Raw genomic sequence first — 18,512 nt, 5'->3', positions numbered from 1 at the left:
CTAGAAATTCAGGTAACTTTTGATCTTTTGGAGTTCAAGGGATGTTTAAAAATGTTCTTGAGTTCAAAAGATTGAAATTAAAATGAAATCTGTAATTTTCAGGTCTGATCATTATGGTTCTGTATATTATAGCTACCAGATCTGAAAGTTTCATGACCTGCTTTTACACAAGAAAATGTTTTGCTGTGAACCAAATTATTGTATACTTATGGAGAATGTTTCCTCGGTCACAAAATCTGACTAATGTCCATTAAAAGTTATTGCAAATAAAAGTTGGTTTACAGTTATGGCAGTTGCAATTTCAAAGAAGAGCAATTTTTTGCATAATATATTTAGCATCTGATAATGTAATCCATTTCTCTAAATCTTTTTGCATAATTGAAGTCAATATTTTACTGAAAAAAAGACCTGGTTGATTATATCTTGCTTATCTTTCCCAGGATACCCCCCCTCCCTGTGGCAAAGAGATTCACTTATTTCTTACTATTTTAATCACTTGTTAAAATGTATTTATGTATGAATGTTCAGTATACTTAGCTTTGACTTAGAATTTAGCCTTTGCCTCAATACTCATATCTTTTCATCTCTTAGACGCTATTTAGCTTTGTATGTTAGAATTTAGTAGTGCTTATTATACAGGGACTGTATTCAACTCTGCTGCATGTCACTTTATACAGTTTTGTACTTAATGGTTTTTGCAAAGTTATTGGTTGTCAAGATATTGTAGAATTCTTGGTACAAAAGATGCATCTGCTTCTGAGATTCTGGTCTACAACATCTTTTTTTTATTGGCTGAGATTCTGGTCTATAACATCTTTTTTTATTGGCTGAGATTCTGGTCTATAACATCTTTTTTTTATTGGCTAGCAATATAAACCTGAGAGAGAAAAAAGTTTTTTGGAGTTTGAAAAGAGAAAAAATGTAGGTAAAAAACTACAACTTGTATTGTATACATAGGGCTCATATTTATGTCAACTCTTTAGGATTTATGAAAATGTTAATGTTTTTCAGATTTTTATTGCTGTTGATCTTTCATACTACATCTGAACCGAGAGTCTATATTTGTACTACACTACATCATAGCAGTCTGACATTGTATTACATTTCCTTCCAAACAGTTACTTATTTGGTGTATTGTTTTCATGTTTTTATTTTTTTGCCGTTGTCTTTAAGAATACATTAAAGATTTTATGTACTGAAAGACTATGATCGTTGACTTGAATAATATGTATATTTAAACACATCAGTGTTTGAATGAATGAAACCTTGTATAATAAAGAATGTTATGATAGACTAGATTTTATTTCTGGATTGGGTAAGCACAGCTATATAGAGACAGCTTGATTATCTTACTGTCAGGAAAGGGTATGTAATTGTGTAGCATATTGGTTGCAAATGATTTCACTCTGATTTTTTAAGTATTTATAACCGACACTGTTTTAAATGAAGATGTGAACTCATATTTTTGACAAATTTGAAGATTTATCCCAATTTTAAGGAACCAAGTTCATTCCAGAGTTCATACCAGAGACATGATCAAAAACTTTTCATTTAAGGAATAATTTTGTAGTTTTTTGATTTTTTGATGTGATCAAGCAAATGGCTTGCATGGTAATTTGCATGTTTATGCAAAAATTTTCAAAGTCTTAAGGGTCGTTTACATTTTTTTTTTCTTTTTTTTTGTAAAAATTGGTCAATTGATGTATAACTCATATTTGATTTATAAGTCTTCAATATAAAAAGACAAAACAAATATCATTATCTACAGGTACAGCCTAAAACAAATACAGAAAAATAGTGAAATATTAGAATTTTCAAAATCTGAGGGCCATAATTTCTTGAAAATAGATCAATCATCAGGAAACTTGATCTGTAAGTTATCAGTATCAAGATACATAACATAAATCAGCTCTTTATCTACAAGCAGCTAGGGCTAAGAAAAGTCCAGAAAACTGTGAATAAATTGAGAATTCTCAGTCTAAGGGTCATAACTGTCATAATGGGTCAATCAACACAAAATTTAACATGATCTGTAAGTCATCAATAGGAAAAACATGCCAAAAAATCAATTTGTTACCTTTAAGCCCAGCAAAAAGAGTTCTGAAAATGGTGAATAATTAGAAATTCTCAAAACTTTCCTAATATTGGCCAGTTAACATGATCTCGAAATTTAAACTTGATCTGTAAGTCATCAACATAAAGACAAATACCAACAAGATATGTTTGTGAAATGCTGATGGCAGCTGAAGATAAGTTTTATTTTTTTTCATTTGTAGGTCAAACACCAAGGTCAAGAGATCAAAAATGTTGGTACCCAAATAAAGGTCTTGTCATTCAGAAAAAATTAACCTTGCCCGTAACTTTCTTTTCAAAAGTAGGTCAAACTCCAAGGTCATGTCAAAAAATATTGGAACCCAAAGAAATGTCTTGTCACAAGAAATATAAAAGCCATAGCACCAACTATTCAAAAGATATAATTGCTAAGATTAATGTCTTTCAAAAGTAGGTCAAACTCCAAGGTCATGGAGTCAGAAATGTTGGTACCCAAAGGTCTTGTTCCAAGGAACAAACTTGTGAAACATGAAAGCCCTAGAACCAACCATTCAGCTAAGATGAGTTTTTAAGAAGTGGGTCAAACTCAAAGGTTAAGGTCATGAGGTAAAAATGTTGGTACCCACAGAAAGGTCTTGTTACAAGGAAAACACGTTGAAAAATGAAAGCCCCAGCATCAGCTGTTTAAAAGTTTTTGTTTTTTCAATTGCATTTTCCAGTGCACTTATAGTGGCAATAAATAAATTGTAAATACAACAAGCAAATTCAAAGAATTGTGGTCCCCCACTTTCAGTGTCTTAGAGGTTGAGATGCAGTTATTTATGGCATATTGTAACTGTCTTGTTTGTGTGTCCTGTCCTAGCTGTTCACCATTCTAAAAAAATAATAATTTTTTGAATTTATAAAAATTAGGGTGAAGATAAAATCTTCTCAAAACTGCATAAAACTTCAAGAGCAAGGTCATGAGGTCAAATTCCATATTACAATCCAAAAGGTCTTGTTACCCTCATGTTCATGTGAAAAAAAATTGAAGCCCTGTCTCTTCTGGAACAAAAGTTGTGGCCAAAGTTAAAATTTGATAAGTAGGTCAATCCTGTAGGTCAAGGTAATGAAGTAATTTATCTTTCTGAAAGGTGTTGTCATATGTAATGTACATGCACTATCTTGTCTCATTCAAACATTATTACCAATGTAAAAAAAAAAATTTAAAAACTGTAGGATAAACTTGAAGGCCAAGGTAATGAGGTCAAAAACCAGAGTACATTTGGAAAGGTCTTGAAACAGGTAATACACCAGCTGTCAAATATAAATGCCCTATCTTCTCTCCTTCAAAAGTTAGTAGCAATGATAAAATTTTTGAAAATTGGGTCAAAGTTCAACATCAAAGTCAAGGGGTCAAATATCATTAAACATTTGGAAACATCTTGTCATAGGTAATTCACTTGTCAAAGATAAACACCCTATCTTCTCTCATTCAAAAGTTATCACCATGCAATGTTAACATTTTTAAAAATAAGGTCAAACTTAAAGGTCAAGGTCAGGGGGTCAAAATTCATTGCATGTTCGGAAACAATCAGAGATAATCCACATTTCAAATATGAGCACCCTATCTTGAATTATTCAAAAATAATAAGCAATATTAAAATTTTTGAAAAGAAGGTCAATGTCAAGGTCAGGGGGGTTGAAAGTCAGAGTATATCTGGAAAGGTCACAGGCAATGTACATGTGAAAATTGAAGCCCTGTCTCTTCTAATCCAAAAGTTATGAGCAAGGTAAGAGCATCTTCGCAAGCCAAGAGTTTCCGATCCAAAATAATGAGTAGATTTTGGATCGGGAACCCTTGGATAGCAAAGAAGAGTAATATAGAAATTTTTGAAAAGTAGGTCAAACTTCAAGGTCAAGGGTCAAAAATCTTAGTATATTTGGAACGGTCATGGGTATGTACATGTGAAATATGAAAGCCTTAACTTAATTCTCATTCAAAAGTTATGACAATATAATTTTAAAATATTTTAAAAGAAGTAGGGCAAACTTCAAGGTCAGGGTCATGGGGTCAAAAATCATGGTACATTTGGAAATGTCTTGCCACAGGTAATCTATACATGTATATGACATATAAAAACCCTGACTTTTCTTATTCAAAACTTTTCACCAAGGTTACTGTTTTGGTGACAGATGATTGAGATTTAATGTCCCATCACTATACCTACCAAAGTAGGGGATAATGATGCTATTATTTTTAAGCTTTCACCAACCATTCACACACACATGCACATTGTAAGCACATTTGTACTTGTATTGACTATTGAGTACATATAGTATATTTAATCATGGACAGCCAAAGGTTCTATAGAATTAAGTCACCTGCTCATGAAAATAGAAAATGTTTATAAAACTGTTGTTTAAAAGTAATGGCCAATGTTAAAGTTTGGTTAAAAGTTTCTCAATAGTAGGTCAAACTTTAAGGTCATGAGCTAAAAAATTGTTTGTACCCAAAGAATGGTCTTGTCCCAAGAAACGCATGTGAAATATGAAAGCCCTAGCACCAACCATTCAAAAGTTCTGGCAAATGTTAAAATTTTTGAAGACAAACAGACAGACCAAAAAGTACCGGGTATATGCTCCCAAACCTTCTATTACTGATTTTAGTGCATGACTCTTCACTTGTTGGCAAATTTTGGAACATTTCAGTATAAGCCTTCTCAAGTATATATCTTAAAACATTTTTATTCTGAGTCAAGGTATAGTCAAGGTATAATAATGTAATCAAAACATTTGCATAATACGATTTGATAAGATTCATAAGGTAACGACTTGTAAAATTGATATAACTCTGATAAAAATAAAAGAATGACATTGTAAAACTGCATAAAATATTAAATTACCGAGTATTCACCAAGAACAAGGTAGGAAACATTAAGAAGAATGTCCAATATTTTACTAATACATGGCACATACAAATGCTAACAAGAGGCCCATAGGCCACATCGCTCACCAGAACACAATGGCTAAGAAAAAGCACAAATCAATTCAGTATTGAAAAGTTTAAAGGGGGGGGGGGGGGGCTTGAATTTTAAACTACCTGAGGATGCTTCCATATCAATATAACAAATGGCTTTGCTGTTCTTGAGTAGAAGATTTTTAAAGATTTTTTTTCCTATATATTCCTTTGTTAAAATTTGATACCCGATTGTGGCCCCTACCTACCCCCAGGGGTAATCAGTGGAACAAAATTTAATCTACACTAACCGATGATGCTTCCATATCAATATGACTAAACATGGCTTTGCTGTTCTTGAGACAAAGATTTTATCCTTTATATTCCTATGTAAAACTTAGATCCCCCATTATGACCCCACCCTACCCCCGGGGTCATGATTTGAACAAATTTGAAACTTTACTACCTGAGGATCCTTACATATCAATATGACTAAACAAGGCTTTGCTTTTCTTGAGAAGAAGATTTTTAAAGTTTTTTCCTATATATTCCTTTGTAAAACTTTGAACCCCCCTTGTGGCCCCACCCTAGCCCCCGGGGGCATGATTTGAACAAACTTAAATCTACACTATCTGAGGATGCTTACATATCAATATGACTAAACAATGTTTTGCTGTTCTTGAGAAGAAGATTTTTAAAGATTTTTTCCTATATATTTCTATGCAAAACTTTGATCCCCCATTGTGGCCCCACCCTACCCAGGGGTCATGATTTGAACAAACTTGAATCTACACTATATAACAAAGGTTTCCTATAAGTTTCAACGTTTTTGGGCCACTGGTTCTGGAGAAGAAGATTTTTAAAATTTGCCGCCAAATTTTCACTATTTCTGAATTATCTCCCCTTGAATGAGGGTGTGGCCCTTCATTTGAACAAACTTGAATCCCCTTCACCCAAGGGTGCTTTGTGGCAAGTTTTGTTAAAATTGGCCTAGTGGTTCTGGAGAAGAAGTTGGAAATGTGAAAAGTTTACAGATGGGCGGACATACAGACAAAAGGAGTACAGACAAAATGTGATCAGAAAAGCTCACTTGAGCTTTCAGCTCAGGTGAGCTAAAAATTATATACATGTATGTATAAAATTACACAAGGTGTACTCAAAAACCATACCATATATCTTAAAGTCTTCCTCTGATAGTAGTAATAAAATATCCTTGATATTGACTACCACACAATACAAACTCTTGAGATTACAATGTAAATGCCCAAATACGGAAAAAAAATTCAACATTCTGTCAAATATTTTGTAGAATTGTTTAACCCACTTCTTACATATAATTCTTTCCAGCATCACCAGCATCATTCTGTATTTTATACAAGTTATTGGTAATTAAGAATACAAGTTATGGGGTATAATTAAGAATACATGTACAAGTTATTAGGTAATTACTCAGAAGGGAAAAGTACATGTACTTGCAGCTTTTGGTCACTCATGATTGTGACACAATGTAATTAATAAATGATAAAAAGTAAACTTTTAAAATTTGAAGTTTGCAATAAAAGCATTTTTTAATTAAAAAAAAAAGTCAACATATTTTTTCAATGAAAGTGTGAAAAAAAATCAAAATCAAATATAAAATTTCCTAAAGAGAACTAGAAAACTCAATAGCAAGGTGAAAGCAATTGATGGAATTGTTGCGGAGCTGCCATTAATTGCGTCGGTACAATCTGCTCGATGACAGTAGCACACACTGCCAACAAATCTGGTCAGTTTCAGTAAATTTCTAAATTTGTTCTGTAAGATGAGATCAAAGTGACGAGTATCTCCAGGCACTGGGAACTCTCTAACCTTACAAGGCCATTCTACATTTACATCCACATTGAAGCAGGTCATCGAAAAAACACTTAACGATGCTTTACCTAAAAAATATTTTTAAAAAAGAAAATGTTACAATTAAGTATATCACTAATGAGATGAGTTCACAATAAAACTTTTTTTTAACCAGAGGTCTCTGATGAGACTAGCTCTACTGGGTTTTTACTTAACAAAAGTAGAAAAAGGTAGCACTTGGAATTGAAACTATGGCAATAGCAATAAATAAATAATGATCCTTGGTAAAGTCTATTTCTGAGTCAATTGCAATACTGGACAAAAACGGAAGTAGGCATAACATTTTGGAAGAATTTCACAGAAATTTCTATTTTTAGTAACCATGGCAACATCATTCATCAAAATCAAAAACTGATAAAGAGAATTACCAGGTATGTATTTTAGTGTTGACTACTTGTGTACCAAGTTACAAGTTATATAAAAATTGGACTAAAACTATAGGAGGAGTAGCATATTGAAAGAATTTCACAAAATTTTCCTTTTTTAGTAACCATGGCAACACTGTTCATTGAAATCAAAAACCAATAAAAAGAATTATTTATCTTAATGTGTAGTCTGCTGTGAACTAAGTTTTAGTGTAATATTGGATTAAAACTGTAGGAGGAGTAGTGTTTTGAAAGAATTTCACAGAATTTTCTATGTTAAGAACCTTGGCAAAAGGGCCCATTAAAATCAAGAACTGATATATAGAATTATGCATCTTAGTGTAGTCTACTTGTGTACCAAGTTATATTGAAAATAGACCAAAACTGTAGGAGGAGTCACAGGTACTTGGGTCTTGGTTTATAAAAAATATGTACACATTCAATAGGAACCAAGACCCATGCAAATACCTGTGCTAAAAATTACGTATAATAGAAATTAATTTTATGATAAGTTTGTGATGTATCAATTAGGGAGACAAAAATAATAATTATATGATTATAAAAAAAAGTACCCTCTCCATTATGGGTGGTAACATCAATAAAACCTTTGTAAAAACCACATCGAATCTCAGTGTTAGTTCCCGCCACTGCAGTGATTTGACAAGTGGTCGGCAGGACTGGCTGCTGGTTTGAGACGACCATTGGCTGCGGTGTGGTGGAAATTGCACTGTGGTAGGCCGCCCCACACTGGGGACTAAAGAGACTCGGTGCCACAGAATTGAACAAGGGGTCCATGTTACTTTGATTTCTTACTGTCATTGAATAACACTGGGAACACATTAAAGCTGGAAAAGAAATGATTACATAATATCTTCTCTCTTTCTTCTGCGTCGAAATACTTTAAAAATTTGAAATTTTATAAGGAAATGCGGAAATAGATCAATTTAATAGAAGCATCATTTCAATTACAGGAAGAAATCGACTCACCTGCGGAGAGAGGGTAACCAAAAAATAACAAAGTTATTGCGTAAAGAACTTTCAACTCCATTGTATTGAAATCAAAGAAATTCAGCAGCAAATTATTATTACTATTAGTCTACCTGGACGCACCTGTCCACGGCCATTTTGTTTTTAAATTGCAAGAAAGACAACTTGGACAAGTTCCTCACCGACAGTTCAGTAGCAATTTGTCATGGTATGATGCCCTAGGGTATGATGTCAAATCATATACACAGCTGCTACCATGAATACATGTTTTTTAACTATGCAAGAACAGTGACTGTAAAATGTATGTCGAAATATTTTTTTAAAAATGTGGGGGAGGGGAGAGGGCACACCTTATAGATAGATAGGTAATTGGAATGTGCTATGATGCTGGAAGTTTTTTTTTTCTTTCAAAATACCATGCAGAGTAGGTATGGAAATTTACATGTATATAAAACGTTAAATATCTGAAATATCACAACCTAGTATAACCACCACATGTACTTGGGTCTTGGTTTATAAATATGTGTAAAAAAAAAAATCTTTTTTTTTTTTTTTTTTTTTTTTTTTTTACATATCAATAGGTATATACATATTTATAAACCAAGACCCAAGTACCTGTGTATAACACTAGTCCGAAATATCTGACGTTTTCCATTCGTTTTTTCACGATTTTAATATTTGACGTACGTGCCACATTTAAAAATATCAAAATCGTGAAAAAAGAATGGAAAACGTCAGATATTGCGGACTAATATAACACGTAAAGCTGTAGACTATGCGATTTAGAGAGGTCGATGAATCGGCATCGCCTGCATCAACTAAGAGGCGATGCCGATTCATCGGCGATATCTGAACAGAGAATCTATACCTCTAATATATTAAACATAAGTTAAATCTATTTGTGTCAAAGAGATAACTGAATGTAATATATGTTATGTATTTCTTGTAGAATTCTTTTTTTTTTATCCAATGCTTTTGATTTTTTATTCAATAAAATGTATATGTTATGTACATAAACGGAGTGTCGCTTTTCCTTGTACAATAAATGAAAAATGAAAAGCCATATTATTACTAGTGAGATCACTGGGGATTGAGTATAAAAAATTACTTTTCTAACTGATTTTTTCCTACACAAGCCCCTGTGGTGAGATCAACTCATTATAATACACAATGTAATTAATTAAAAAAAAACTTGATACTTCAAGAAAAAAAAAGAATGGAATAAGATTTTTTACCATATTTTTTAACATCAAAACCTACAAGATACTTTTACGTAAGTGGTCTTGTGTGAAACGGGACAAAGGTGCTCCCAGCTGTTAGAAGATTATAATGTTGTGGTGAATACTGCGTAGGAAATGAATATCATCAACATTAATGATTTCTTAACAAAGCTGTCTTGAACTAACACGTGATCTTGTTGAAAAAGTGCATTTGTGTCTATATTGGTTAATTATTGTTTATATATATAGCGTCCTATAGATTATTATCCCTGCAATTCATAGGGACATTCTATACCTGAGTGCATTGAAATTACTCTGAGACTAGCTGTTCATGTGCGCGGATCTAGGGAAGGGGGATTAGTGCCCCCCACCTACTTTAAGAGTAATTTAATTCATATACTGGGAAATCATCAAAATTCGTGGGGGCCAATTTTCGTTGATAGCTTATATTTACAGGTTCGTGGAGTCCTGGAGGCGTAATTTCGTGTACTCACTCGTATCGATAAAATGAAATATGACTTTGAAACCCCTAGTATATTAATTCGTGGAGGATGTAAATTCGTGGATGAAGGGTACCCACGAATTCCACGAATATTGAGCCACCATGAAATCTAATGATTCCACAGTAGCAAAAAAAAAAAGACCTTGGCAACCTCCCCCCTTTAGAAATCACGGAACCCTGGTGAAATGGTAGAGTCGTACGTATATAAAAAGAGTTGGTGTGGAACCCCCCCCCCCCCCCATGTCTAGATTCGCACATGTCGTTTGAATTATATCAGTAGATAGTACCTAGGAAAATGATAACAGGGTTTCTATGCCACACAAAAGAAACACAAACAATGAAATATCATTGTAATTTTTTAAATAAAGTATTTGTTTGAATTATTTCTCTTATAATGGGACATATAAAAAATTTAACTTAATATATAGTTCCAAATATATTTTGCAAGATCAAACAAATAGGGTAGTGATTCACTACCCGTCTCAGAAAAAATATTAGGACTAGTGAAAGTAGTTAACTAACTTAAAATAACGTAAAACTGGTATAAAACTGTTATATTTGTTAATATCAAATCGCTGAAAATATTTGTGAACCTTGTACACAACCATTTTTAAAACCAATCATTCCATCTATTATAAATGGTGATATTCTTTGCACATACAGTCAAACCTCGTTATCTCGAACTCGACAAGATCAAGAAAAAACTTCGAGATATCCAAGGATTTGAGATATCAGTGTTAAAATACGTAAAGAATAAGTGTTTGGGACTTCCACTGCTCACTTTGACATATCCATGGTATTCAAGATATTGAAGTTCAATTGTTACAGTATATGTATGCTCACATAAAGTAAAACTAAACCAAATGTTTGATACCTTCTTTTTTATATAAAACATTATATTACAGTTTGTCTATTTACACATGTACAAAAACAATCAACAAATGACAGAGTTACGCCTCTGTCAAGTCATCATTGAAGTATAAATGAATTGCTTGAAGGAAAGTGTCATCATTCATGCTCAGTTTATAAAACTCTTCATCTTCATCTGGGATTCCATTTTCTTCTAGTGTCTTTTCCATATCCAGGTTTCTGCCATCATATTTCCACGTATAGCTAGCAGCATGGGCATTGTAACGAAGATAACGAGCCAAAATCTCCGTCATTATCTCCTCTGAACACACCTACAACGAATAAGAAATTATCTCAATGAAAGTTAATTTTTGAAAAAGTGAAATTACTCTACCCACCTATCACAAATAAGACATTTATAGGACCTCTTTGGATTGGAAAACATAATTGAATTTATAATGAAATCTTTTCACCAACTGAATGATATATTAGGTGTATAGCCTTGTAGAAGAAAGAGTTAAATTTTATTTGAAATATTTTCTCTGTTGAATGACTGTTTAATTTGACAATGGGCAATGAGGAAGGATTTAGCCAAAAAATGTTTATAAAAAAGTGTAGCTGATCAGGAACACTAGCTTGGCTAGCTAGATGAATTCAATGAAGTTATTAACTTACCTCAATAACTTGTTCTTGTGAAGTAAGAGTGTTGATAATTTTTATGTTTCGTGTTTTCTTTGACAAAATTCCAACAAGGTATCCCTCATCCCTCCACCATGGTCGACCAAAATCGTTTGCCCAATCGCTGTCTGGGTATGGTGGTAGAATGTGGATGAACCGACCATTTGGGCAGTATGGTATGACACAACCTGTCTGTGGATCTACATGTGTACGGATCTGGAAAAAGAAATATCTGTCAGAGTAAAAGAATCTTCTGATTCTGGAACATAAATTTTTGATACAATGGTATTCTTGCTGAAACTATGTGATATGCAGAACAAGCATTTCAAATGAAAATATTTGATTTTAAAAGTTTGACAAAAGTAATTTGTCATTTTTTTTTCATTAAGATATTATTTTATTAAAAATGTTAAAATCTTACAGAAAATTTTAATTTTTTTGTCTTTTGCATGGTAACATTTTAATTTTTATGACAATTTTTTATTAGTACTTATTAGTTTTTAGATATTGATTTACCTCTTTTGTTTTTGGATTGAACCAGTGTGATATATCTTTTCCCGCAGACTGTATGATTGGCTTTAACAAAACATCACCTGATTGTAAACCATCACAGACATATTTAATTTGTACAGATACAGAAATATATGCACCACTTTTGAAGTGCAGTACATTTACCCACTTAATCAGGTACAGCACAATCTCTTGATTTAGCTATATAGCTGGAAATAGCTATAAAGCTTTATTAAGCTATTCAAAATAGCTTGATAAAGCTATTTATGTGCAGTTTTTCAGGAAAATGTTTTTTGTAAGAAATAGACAAAAAGTCGAAAGTACTTCACTATTCTTATATGTACTATGGGCTATCAAAACAACAACCAAAATCAAAGAAAGTTTTAACATTGCAGCATTTGAATACTTTTAAGCAAAATATGTATTTCCATTGTTTGAGTAACTGTACACTACCTTGTGTGCATTGAGGCATGAATAAGTATGATTGCTTCTCATTGTACTGAATTATTACCAATCAATTATCTTGTTGACCATAATTGGCCTTCTCTATAATTTCATTGCAGATGTAACTGTATCAATTGCTTTATATATCCCCAAATCTTTAGAACCTTGAGTACAAAGTCTCTTAAGGAGACGCAATTTGACGAGTAATTTTTACATGCATTATTTTCAGAAGAGTTCAAGGTTGAATATTATCACTGCACCAAGGTGCGACTTTTTGTGCATGCTGAGAAAATAACACATTTAAGAAAAAAGTGTGATAAAATAGCTAAATCAAGCTATTCTGAATAGCTTAATAAAGCTATATAGCTAAATCAAGCTATATAGCTAAATCAAGAGATTGTGCCGGACCTGTTAATAGGGGGTAGGTACGTGATATTTATTTTTGGTAAACATATGTTTTCGTCTGAGAAAAGAATTTTTTTTTTGCACACAATTTAATTCAGTATAAAAATACATTTGAAATTTGATCGCCTCGGTAGCAGAACATAAGAAGACGTGTAATGTGTAGATAATTAAGTGCAGGACCATTGTCTAGTTTGAACTGTTACTGTGATGCTAAAACTTACCTTTGTATTTTTCACAAAGTGGAGTTAAATTGTAGACTTTTCCCAGAAATGAAACCCATAAATCGTCGGCTGTATTATGAACAGATACTTCGTTCGGTGTGAAGTACTTCGGTCTTCCCATTTTGCCTCTAACTCAAGAAGTTGTCAATATCAACTTGACAACGAAATAAACAATTTATCAGAAGGGTTTAATAAACAAAACGAAAACATATTCAAATGGTTACACTGTTTACTAGTCCTAAAGTATTTAACTATTCTTGTCAAATTATTTTAATGTTATTAAAATATTCAATGAAACACGTAACTTAGAATATTTTAATTTTTAAATTGAATTATGAAGGGTTTCCTTTCTTTTTTTCTGTGTAAAAATCTTAGTTATTGATTTTACTGGTTCTCGTTCTGAGAACTAGCACAATGGCAGGGGAAGTGATGGTGAGTAAATTTTGTCAAATTTGTGTTATGAATCCTAATTTTAAGTCTCTTATCTTTGTTGTGACTGTTTTTCCAAAATTATTATCTAAATATACATATTTCATCAGCAAGCTTATTAAAAATCATGCTTGACATTGAAGCTTTGGCTAAACTGTTTACAATACGTACTCGAATTTCCTCGGTTATATGGTGTGTCAAGATGGGAAGTATTTATCGTCACGACGGTCATGGCGATTATTTTTATTATTCGTACGACGATCGTGTCTTTTATTTGTATAATCCGCGCTACACAAGAGAGATAACTTAATATTTTCACATTGACCCTAATGATTATGATATGCAAACTATCCCATAGTGATTTTCCATTACTTGCATTGAATCTGATTGAAGTGAAACTTGGTAGCACTACCAAGTGTACATGTGCCTGAGTCACAGGTCGCTCGTCGTTATTACTGAGCACAATAATCAGGTCCAGTGTAATCAGTACATTAGGCCAAATAAAAAAATATGTGTGGTTCCGGTTACCCGACCTTCCCTAGTTTATACCCCCGACCCTAAACTTTTTTTTGGGCAATTTTCATATTTTTTCCGGAATTTTCCCCGATTTCCATCAATGGCAGTTTCAGCAATGACGGCCTCCTTGCAAAACATAGTTTAATAGTGTTAAATCCAAAGCAAACTAGCATGTAGGTGTCCCCTACCAATATTGACTAGTATATTATCACACCACATCTAAATGCCATTTGCAAAGCAGTGATAGGTATTATTTCTAAAGAAAAAAATTAAGAAAATCATTTTGTTAAAAAAAAAAAAAAAAAAAAAAATCCCTACCTACCTACCCTAATTTTTATGGAGGTGTAACCGGAACTAGACATATTTTTTGGTTTGGCCGTAGCTATGTAGCTTGGATTACCTACCGTAGCTTTGTTTACCTTCTTGAAAAAGCTTTATTTAGCTATTTCAATGCAACTTTTCACAAGTTTGCTTTTTATTTAAAATAGACCAAAACTAGAAGTCTCTGATGAGACTGTATCTCTACTGGTTGTACTTATAAAGGAAGATAAAAGTAGCACTTGGACTTGAAACTTTGCAACAGTGATAAATAGAATAATGATCCTTGGTTTAGTCTCTTTTTTTGGCAAGAATTATTGCAATCAGACTAAAACTGTAGGAGGAGTAGCCTTTTAAAACAATTTTACAGAAATTTGGATTTAAGTAACCATGGCGACATCATTCAATAAAATCGAAAAAAAACCAATAACGACAATTATGTATGTCAGTGTAGTCTACTTGTATGTTAAGTTATACTGAAATCAGACAGAAAAAGTAGGAGGAGTAACATTTTGAAAGTATTTCAGAGAATTTTCTATTTTTAGTAACAATGGCAACACTGTTCATTGAAATCCAAAACTGGTACATGTATAAAGAATCATGTATCTAAGTTTAGTCTACTTGTGTGCCAAGTTATACTGAAATCAGATGAAAGCTGTAGGAGGAGTAGCATTTTGAATGTATTTCCAAGGAATGTCTATTTTTAGTGACCATGGCAACATTGTTCATTGAAATCAAAAACCAATACTCAGAATTATGTATCTTATTATAGTCTACTTGTGTGCCAAGTTATATTGAAATCAGATCAAAACTGTAGGAGGAGTAGCGTTTTGAAAGTTTTTCAAAGAAATTTCTATTTTTAGTAACCATGGCAACACCGTTCATTGAAATCAAAAACCAATTCACAGAATTATGTATCTTAGTGTAGTCTACCTTGTGCCAAGTTATATTGAAATCAGATCAAAACTGTAGGAGGAGGAGCGTTTTGAAAGTTTTTTCACAGAAATTTCTATTTTTAGTAACCATGGCAACACCATTCATTGAAATCAAAAACCGATACACAGAATTATGTATCTTAGTATTGTCTACTTGTGTTCCAAGTTATATTGATATCAGACCGAAACTGTAGGAGGAGTAGCATTTTGAAAGTATTTCCCAGAAATCTGTATTTTTAGTAACCATGTCAACACCGTTCGTTGAAATCAAAATCCGATACACAGAATTATGTATCTTAGTGTAGTCTACTTATGTGCCAAGTTATATTGAAATCAGACAAAAACTATAGGAGGAGTAGCGTTTTGAAAAATTGTTTACAGACGGACGGATGACGGACACCTTACTATCGCGTAAGCTCTTCTGGTCTCTGACCAGTAGAGCTAAAAATCACAATTATATGACTACTAATATTTATACTAGAGAGTTGTAAAATAGCAATCAAAGGCAAAGACATTGTAAACATCGCTGCATTTGAACACCTTAACACAAAATTAAAGATGTATTTCTATTGTTTGAGTAACTGTACACCAACTTCTGTGTGGTGAGGCATAGTGGTATGATTACTTCACATGGTGCTGAATTATTACCAATCACTTCATGTTAACCAGAACTGCATGGTTTTCTTTGTTATTTCATTCAACAAGTAACTGTTTGCTCACAAATTAAATGAAAGCCCTGGCCCAAAACTTTTTGAATTTTGATTGCAATTGCACTAAAAGTAAATAAACCAGTAAATAAATAAATGACATAAATAATATTATAAATGATTAATATAATAATTTCCTTTATTTGATACCTTCTTTCCACAATTTTTCAATGGTCATGGATAGGGCTGTGCATCAAATGGTTGCCAGTATTTTCCTGTATTTCCTCATAGAATTCTAGTCAGTAGTGGTGAGTTTAAGCTCATATCAATTGCGAGAAAAATTTAATAGAATGAATTTTGCAGTGCACACTGGTTGATGATAGGTTTAAGAAGTCATGGAAATTATTTATAATGAAATAAATCATGGTAACTAATGTATAATATACACATAATGATATAGAAAACTCTGTGTTTTAAATAATGGTAATGTTTCTTACTGATGCAGTGTAGAAAAAGCATGCCAAGCTACTTATATAATTGTTGTAAAAGTAGTTGCTTTTGGTAAGATATATACCTGGCTAACAAAAGAGGTACACGTTAAGATAAGTCACGGAAAAACAAAAAATATAATCAAGTAATAGCAGTATGATCTGTCTCGGAAAAGCAGTGTCCTATCAGGGAAAAGTGATACAGCAAATGATACAATGCACTTTAGCTTACTTAATGATTTAGATTGTATTTGAACAAAGCAAAGTATTTTTATTTAAACTTTCTGTACATGAATGAAACATTCAAAATCTGCTAAGGCTTCTATCAGTTTATATCTGTATTATATAGTCCTATATGAAATGTTTATTTTATTACATCACTCTACACCTCTACACATTAAAATGTCTAGGAGTGTAATGTTAGTAATAATGCATGAATTTTCCATTTTTTTTTCACAGGAAAAGCAAGATAATGATAAAGATGTAAGTGAAGGAAAGAAAAAGTTGTCTAGTTGGCTAAACAAAAGTATGAAAGTCCGAATGACAGATGGAAGAACTCTTATTGGTAGGTCAGGGAGTGTAGATTAACACTCACTTCTTAAATTTTACACATATTAATAAAAATTACTGAGATAAATACATGTATTATTTTACCTTAGGTACTAGCTACAAGATAGAACAAATGTATCCGGTTTAATAATTTGCCATTGCATCTGCAGATATATTGGAATAATTAGAGTATTTTTTCTGTAGACAGAGAATATGATGGCAAAATTCTCCTTGGACACAAGAGCATTTTTTGGGGGGGAGGGGGTATCATAAAAGACTAATTTGGTTTTTAAACAGAAAAATCTTGATGATTTTTTTTTCTCTGCTATTAACTGCCATAAATTTCTTTTTAAAATTTTAAATTGAAAGACGTATTCCTGTGACATACATATAAACACAAAGAGATCTCTTCTGATGTTTTTATCAACAATTGTTAAATAAAATACATTTATGACAAAAGTTTACCCAAACCATTATTCTCCTTTGAATCTAGATAAATATGAAAACATATTTAAGAAAAAAAATTATATTTTTCCTTTAATTTGTAGGTATATTCCTTTGTACAGACAAGGATAGAAATGTTATATTAGGTTCTTGTGAAGAGTATCTGAGACCACCTGGTATGTATCAAGCATCTCCCATCAATAGCTTACAGATATATTCAAATTGTTAGATTGCTATGGATTCCCATTTGTTATTGTGAAATACTTTTTCTGTATCAGTTTCAGATTTACTACTGTGCATGTACTTAGATAAGAAAAAAAAAGATTTATTTATTGTGTGTAGAAGTACAAGTTTTCTTTTCAGAGAGTAAAGAGAAAGAAGAGCCTCGTATTTTGGGATTAGCTATGATCCCAGGTCATCATGTTGTCAGCATCTCAATCGATAAATCCCAGCTTCAGGATCCCGATATTCAGTGAGGTTATTAAAAAAGAGAGATTGCTTGAGCTGGTACAAAGTACAGAGCAGAGTTCTGTGCCCTTGAATACTGAAAAGACTGCTCTACCAAAAACGCTTACCAGTTAGTTATATCCCAGATACATGTAAAAAAAAAAAAAATGCCGATTTCAAACCAACAATACTGCATCCTGACAACTGTGGCTCATGTATTGCACTAGATAAAAACTTCAATTGACATATTCAATATGTTCTTCATGTGAAATTAAATACTAAACTGTGAATGAAAGATTACTGTTTTTGTTTCTTTAGATATTGACAACAGGTTCTCCATTAGATACTGTCATTGTTTAAGAAGATTAAAGACATACGCAACGTAGTTCGAACATTATTGTCTTTTTCCCTGGAGTTGAAGAGTTCCAATACTTGAAGGACCTGTGTACTACTCTTTTAATGTCTATATATGGTGCTGTACACATCTTTTAAAACAAATTTGATGAAAGAAACATCTAAAATATATGTTTAGTATTTTTTGTATATTTTTCTTTGAATAGTACAAGAGTTTTCATCATTTAATATCTTTTCAAAACCCCTGGTAATGCATGCTGATATTTTGTCTGCAAACATCTAATGGTACTATAATCTTAAATTAAGAATATCTTGAAAAATTTT

At 32.4% G+C, this 18,512-nt stretch overlaps 4 protein-coding genes across 4 annotated transcripts in view; 2 read left to right on the top strand and 2 right to left on the bottom strand.

The window, feature by feature from the left end:
• Positions 1–18,512, top strand: part of LOC133172714 (thioredoxin-related transmembrane protein 2 homolog) — a 284,179-nt gene that overhangs the window by 108,483 nt on the left and 157,184 nt on the right. The gene's annotated exons all lie outside the window — the stretch shown is intronic.
• On the bottom strand, positions 4,764–8,401 carry LOC133205328 (uncharacterized). The gene is made up of 3 exons (XM_061341114.1): positions 8,233–8,401; positions 7,818–8,090; positions 4,764–6,909 (listed from the first exon to the last, which is right to left on the bottom strand). The coding sequence occupies exons 1-3, from the start codon at positions 8,291–8,293 to the stop codon at positions 6,617–6,619; spliced, it is 627 nt and encodes a 208-aa protein (XP_061197098.1). The 5' UTR covers positions 8,294–8,401; the 3' UTR covers positions 4,764–6,616.
• Positions 10,821–13,227, bottom strand: LOC133172596 (cytochrome b5 domain-containing protein 1-like). Its single transcript, XM_061307523.1, has 4 exons — positions 13,062–13,227; positions 11,998–12,074; positions 11,479–11,697; positions 10,821–11,135 (listed from the first exon to the last, which is right to left on the bottom strand). The coding sequence occupies exons 1-4, from the start codon at positions 13,180–13,182 to the stop codon at positions 10,905–10,907; spliced, it is 648 nt and encodes a 215-aa protein (XP_061163507.1). The 5' UTR covers positions 13,183–13,227; the 3' UTR covers positions 10,821–10,904.
• On the top strand, positions 13,476–18,129 carry LOC133172597 (N-alpha-acetyltransferase 38, NatC auxiliary subunit-like). Its single transcript, XM_061307525.1, has 4 exons — positions 13,476–13,493; positions 16,854–16,959; positions 17,492–17,563; positions 17,751–18,129. The coding sequence occupies exons 1-4, from the start codon at positions 13,476–13,478 to the stop codon at positions 17,861–17,863; spliced, it is 309 nt and encodes a 102-aa protein (XP_061163509.1). The 3' UTR covers positions 17,864–18,129.

Source organism: Saccostrea echinata, unplaced genomic scaffold (genome assembly GCF_033153115.1).
Source record: "Saccostrea echinata isolate AGI-Se365-2 ecotype Australia unplaced genomic scaffold, CSIRO_AGI_Sech_v1 ptg000054l, whole genome shotgun sequence".
NCBI lineage: Eukaryota > Metazoa > Mollusca > Bivalvia > Ostreida > Ostreidae > Saccostrea > Saccostrea echinata.
The sequence above is the reverse complement of the archived record's forward strand: the minus strand, read 5'-3'. Positions and strand labels throughout refer to the sequence as shown.

Bases quoted from the DNA above. Each gene is read 5' to 3' on its own strand.
- LOC133205328 (XM_061341114.1), bottom strand. From the start codon at position 8,293: ATGGAGTTGAAAGTTCTTTACGCAATAACTTTGTTATTTTTTGGTTAC. The intron at 8,091-8,232 runs GTGAGTCGATTT...TTTCTTTTCCAG, and splicing joins TGGTTACCCTCTCTCCGCAG to CTTTAATGTGTTCCCAGTGT. The intron at 6,910-7,817 runs GTACTTTTTTTT...AATATTTTTTAG, and splicing joins TACCACCCATAATGGAGAGG to GTAAAGCATCGTTAAGTGTT.
- LOC133172596 (XM_061307523.1), bottom strand. From the start codon at position 13,182: ATGGGAAGACCGAAGTACTTCACACCGAACGAAGTATCTGTTCATAAT. The intron at 11,698-11,997 runs GTAAATCAATAT...TTCTTTTTCCAG, and splicing joins TCAATCCAAAAACAAAAGAG to ATCCGTACACATGTAGATCC. The intron at 11,136-11,478 runs GTAAGTTAATAA...TATTCGTTGTAG, and splicing joins CACAAGAACAAGTTATTGAG to GTGTGTTCAGAGGAGATAAT.
- LOC133172597 (XM_061307525.1), top strand. The intron at 16,960-17,491 runs GTAGGTCAGGGA...TTTAATTTGTAG, and splicing joins AGATGGAAGAACTCTTATTG to GTATATTCCTTTGTACAGAC. The intron at 17,564-17,750 runs GTATGTATCAAG...TTTTCTTTTCAG, and splicing joins AGAGTATCTGAGACCACCTG to AGAGTAAAGAGAAAGAAGAG.